Source organism: Ceratina calcarata, unplaced genomic scaffold (genome assembly GCF_001652005.2).
Source record: "Ceratina calcarata isolate Rehan_Ccalc_2016 unplaced genomic scaffold, ASM165200v1 scaffold586.2, whole genome shotgun sequence".
Classification (NCBI taxonomy): Eukaryota; Metazoa; Arthropoda; class Insecta; order Hymenoptera; family Apidae; genus Ceratina; species Ceratina calcarata.
The window spans coordinates 594,953-600,219 of NW_017177087.1; the positions used below are offsets into that span (position 1 = coordinate 594,953).

The following is a 5,267-nucleotide window of genomic DNA, read 5'->3' on the forward strand; positions in this document are numbered from 1 at the left end:
GACCTTAGAGAAGTTCCATCTGCAGATATCTAGGACAGAATTGTATCCAGAGGATTCAAAGTATGTGGACCAATTGTTATACGAAATGTCGACGAAGCCCATCTTGCACGTCGGTGAGTGTCCTTTCCTTAAAATAACGAATTAAACGGAGTAGTTTAAAAAAAGCAAATTATTTTCCAATAAATATTTTTATTAATATTAATAATAATACTGGGTTACAATAATTACATGGAAATTATAAAAATAAATTGCTACAGTAATTAGATTGGTTTGTTAGAAAAATATTTGCTGACGCTAGTCTATAAGATTCAGTAGAATTGGGCGGTTACTGGTCAGACGTCCGACCCGACGTACGCCGGATTTATGGAATTTCTGGACAAAACTGATAACTTAGGAACTAATTAATTTCCAGCATACACATATTAACAGCAGAGTAAAATAAAAATTAAAAGTATTGATCTGTACCAATTTACTTGGGAAACGAATTTTCATTGAATCTTTTGACCGTCCGAATTCGTTTATTTATATCTTCAAATTACACTTCTTATCTTATTAACAGATACCCAGGAACCCTCCAGTGATTCTAAGTATCAATGTAGAAGTAGAGTCTTTCTATTTTTATCTCATGACAAAGCATTGCGGCGCGGTGCATGATAATCGAAATTGTCGAGTAACACACGATCGAACGCGCTGTAATATAAATTTTCGTGCGACAGTGCACGCAAATCGTGTCTGGAATTTTTCCTACGACGAAATAATGGATGGTAAGCCGTGTTACGTACGCTTGTACTCTATGTATTCTATTTTACTGTGCTCGATCATTCGCATTAAAATAGACATTTAAAGATTTAACCAATTTAATATATATATATATATTATTATTATCCTCTAATAATATTAACTTCTTATGGTGATCATATTTAATTTTAATACTATCTCCAATAATTATACACTGATTATTGTAATTTAATAATTGTATAAATTAAATATTTACTGAGTTTTATAATAAGGAACGATCTTTCTGTTAAATCTCTTAATTCTGAAACATAATTCAGTCTTATAAAATATATGAAAGGTAAAACGTATAGTCGTAAGTGACGGATAAAAAGTCGGCACGGGTATCGAGTCCGGAAATTGCGCGTGGAACGTCGTGCCAGGTCTAATTTTAAAACGTCACGGTTCGGAAAAAATAGGATCGAGAGGGGGATCGTTAGCCCTCTCTCGAACTCGCTGTGTTTGCCCGGTCGTCTCTTTCCGTCGTGCCGGGCACGATCGTCCCGGTATTGTTAGTCAATGAACCACGTCGTAGCAATTACTAAGCACAAAGCCACGGCCACAATAACACCGGTTAATTGTCCGGCTTCATGGTCCGGAAAGAAATTAATTCCAACAGGGAAGATCATTGCGCCGCGCCGTTTCCCGGATTAATTTTATGCCATCCGACCGACCCTCCCGCCACCTTTTTGCTCCTCGCTGGTTTTACGGTAAATATGTTTCTGATAATTCTCTCGTGATACGTTTCACTCAATGATTCCTTTGGACAATCGACTGTTCATTAAAATTCATTTTGCTTCTGAATCTTTCAAGCAGTATAGAAACCTTGCAATAACTAGAGATTCATATCATCGGACAATAGGATAATTGCTAGATCATTTTTTGAAAATAGTTTTCTGTCGTTTTCTTGATAAAATATAAATTCAATTGGAATATTTGCCTCTATTTAGTTCGATCATCTTAATGTTTCATCGGCTGGATATCCACTTGTTTCTAGCTTGAAATTAGTCGCGCGAGATTAGAGGGAGTTTGAAACAATTCAACCCATCGATTTACGTCGAAATTCTTAATCGTCCGTGGATCTGGAATGCGATTTTGTCCGAGTGCTCGACGGTTCGATAAACAGATTGCGAGAGGAAGTCGATTGAAACAGGACCGACGCTCGCTGGTTCGTGGAAATTATTAAGCAGCATCGATTACCGTGGAGGAAATTCGATCAGGGGGTTGGGGGTGTGTTCTCGAACAAAGACAAGATTGAGCAGTGACTCTCCTCTCGGTGACAAAGCAGCCGGATCCAAGTTGCTGAACAATAATTAAATTGTGCATCGAGAAACTGCGTCAGACAGGAAATGGGGTTTCAATATCTGGTTAATGTCCAATGGAATTAGACATTCCATCTGCACTTCGATTTTCTAAGAAGGAGCATAAAACAGTTAATGTCTGTAGTGTTTTTTATTTTCCGATTCCCTATTCGTTTCCTTTTATTTATGTATAATTATATTCTTCATCAGCTATAATAATTATAAAATGCAATTATCAGTTCTAATATAATGATGATGTGTTTCAATTTTAAAATACAATTAAATACAACACGAAATAAAAATGCTGAATGCGTGCATAAATAAAATGAAATTATATTCCAGTACGTAATTGAAATCGTTTCAATCTCACTCAGAATCTTATTCAGATTCAATAAGTTCGATTAAAGTTTAAGTTGTTACTGACATTAATTTACTTGGTAAACAATAAAACGTTTGCTAAGTTCAGACGAAGAAAGTTTTCCACCCACCTGTTTTTCGATGCCCTTCCTTTTTTCCCATCGAGCGACCTTTGAACTTTTCTAGAGTTCAAGGTGAAATTCTCAACAAGGCCTTCTTCGATAATCGATAAATACTCGAACGTATCTGGGAACGACGAGGATAAAACTTCTAAAAAAGAATTCTAATTCTGGTTAGTTTCATTTTTCACTGGTGGAATTAAGAGTTAAGTGATTTCTATAAAGACACTCAGTCGTATGTGTGAAGAACTTCAATCTTAGTTAATATATTCAGAGACTGTGTCAATTTTAATTCCCTCTTAATTATTCTGTCATTTCCATCAGATCTTTTTTTACTTTTTAATCTGAGTACCTGTTGACAATAAAAGGAAGTGTAATCGATTTCATACGATTATTAAATTTTCAATGAATTGGCACACATGGATGAACTCGTTTCTTTCAATGAGAATCCGGCAATCGATAGCAGTATTTGAAAGCGCGTAAGTAGTTCGAGTCAATAATTTCAGCGACAAGACGCGACGGCGGGCAGACGATTAATTGTCCAGTATGATAAATTGACCGCGGGTAACCCGGACGGCTGGCACCTAAATTAGGCATATATCATTTATGAAATTGACACAGTGGACGACGAGCCCGCGGGTCGATATCACGTTCCGCGACGCCGCGCGCCGCACCGCGCCGTCTCCGCCAAGAAATTTTTCAAATCCTTCCCTCCTCTATTATGAAAAATGCACTGATACATCTTAAAGAAAATCTTTGAATTCAATTAAATTATGTAATGACTGAACGATTGCATTAGACTAGATTATATATATTTTTTATAATTTAGTATAATAGAATCTTCATTACAATTTTAACAATAATAATAATTGTATTAATGTAAATATGTTACAATCTCTTTTACCCTTTTTTCTATTTTAAAAGACTATAGAATTTTATATTTTTCTGATTACAGTTCAAAAGGAAGGTGGTACGCAGCTGAAACTCCAATTGAACTATTCAAACATGCAGGCACTATTCAAGCCCATGAGGTGAGTGCAAAAAAAAATTGCATTTAATAAATTCATGATTACAAATGCTTGACACCCAGTCAACAATTTTAGTAATATGATACGAGGAGAGGTACTCGCAAGAGAACTTTCTCAGTGAGTACTTATGAAATGATAAACTTCGCAAGAATTTTTCGTACGAGATCTGGCGTTCGGAATGTTTGACGACCAGTCGAGATTGAGTTTCTTATCCTCGAACGAATCGCGACAGGTGCAATATTTCGGATTTAACGAATGCGAACGGGGAGAGTAAAGTTTGCGAGCGTCATAGACGGTCTGGTCGGCGATACGATTCGGCCGGGTTTATTTCAACGGTAATCGAATCCTCGGTACCGTCGCGACGGATGCGACGGGGACAAGATATAGAATCGCGTTTAATTCCGTCGAAATCGATGTTAGTTCGGGAGATTAACAATTTATTTGATCGCTGAACTTGCGGGAAACGTTCCTCGCCGATCGCGAATTATAACCCGTTCCGCCCTCTCAACTTCAGTCGCCCGGCGAACTTGCGAGTCGTAGTAGTACAGAGAAACGTTTTCTCCTCCCCACGCCTCTTCTCCTCGTCGTGGCTGGCAAATAACTTCAAGTTTAAATAGCGTTTTAAGCAGCGCTGTTTTGAGTCACTTCACTCGGATTTAGTACGTCACCAAAACAAATTCCCGTAGTTTTCTTGTTTCAATTTTGAGCCCGTTTGGGAATTCTATGCGGTGCCAAGCGATTCTCCGCCTTTCCGCGCTCCATATCTTAGATCAGTTCGATCGCGAACGACTAAAACAGAGGAAACGTAATATCCTCGGTAGAGGAGCAGCGAGAAAATTCGGGGCACAAGGAAGAGGCTCGTCGCGTCGCTTATTGCGTGCTCCTCTCTCCATCTATCCTAGCCCCGACTCCGTTCGCACACACTTGGCCCTTTTAAACTTCCGGTCGGTCGAAGATTCCGCGATAAGTGCCCGGGACCGGCTTAAACTCCGGTAATAAGTTCGCCAATAAGTTTCCACGGAAAGTTTCTGTAAGTGTGCTGGCGGTGGTGGCCGCCTGACCCCCTCGTACTCCACCTCCTCCTGCTCCTCCTTCGAGCTTCCTGGAATTCCCGGACGAAATTGCGAGGCGTCCCGACGTCACCAATCCCGCAATAAGCTCTCGTTACACGTTAAGGAGGACGCCTCTTTTTCTCGTCCACTCGGGAACGGTACCAGTTTTCTCCTCTTCTTTTCCGCTAGCGCTCTCTCCCTCTCTTCCTCTCTCTCACTTTCTCACTTATTTGAAACGAGAACGAGAGATTCATTGAATGGACAATTTCTCTCGACGCTTTCCTTCCCGGGAAATTATTTCTTCGCGCTGATCTTTTTATCGCCGGGGCCGTGGCGTCAAGTCCCTTTGATTGCGAGCTAGAGCCAGTTTCCCGAGGCGAACCGGTGATTTTTGGTCGTCCGGCTTCGGCTCGCTGTCTTCTTCCTCTCTTTTCTCGCCGGTTGGATCATTTGGGGAGGAAATGGAAGATTTAAGGTGGGCGGGGAACGGGACAGGGCGAGAATTATAGGTTCTTAATAAAGTTAGAGTGATTAATGTGTTATAAATTATCTCGTAAATGACGATGTCCAACGAATAAATGTAATTTCATAGTGTTTAATCAATGGAACGGTAATGAAGTATTTAAATCTTAATAA

General features: G+C 39.5%; 1 protein-coding gene across 1 annotated transcript in view; it reads left to right on the top strand.

The window, feature by feature from the left end:
* LOC108629773 (extracellular serine/threonine protein CG31145) overlaps nt 1-5,267 on the top strand; it is a 24,495-nt gene that overhangs the window by 7,002 nt on the left and 12,226 nt on the right. The window contains exons 3-4 of the mRNA XM_018032637.2: nt 9-113; nt 3,507-3,582. Coding sequence (XP_017888126.1) covers nt 9-113; nt 3,507-3,582 — 181 coding nt within the window. The remainder of the gene's footprint in view (nt 1-8; nt 114-3,506; nt 3,583-5,267) is intronic.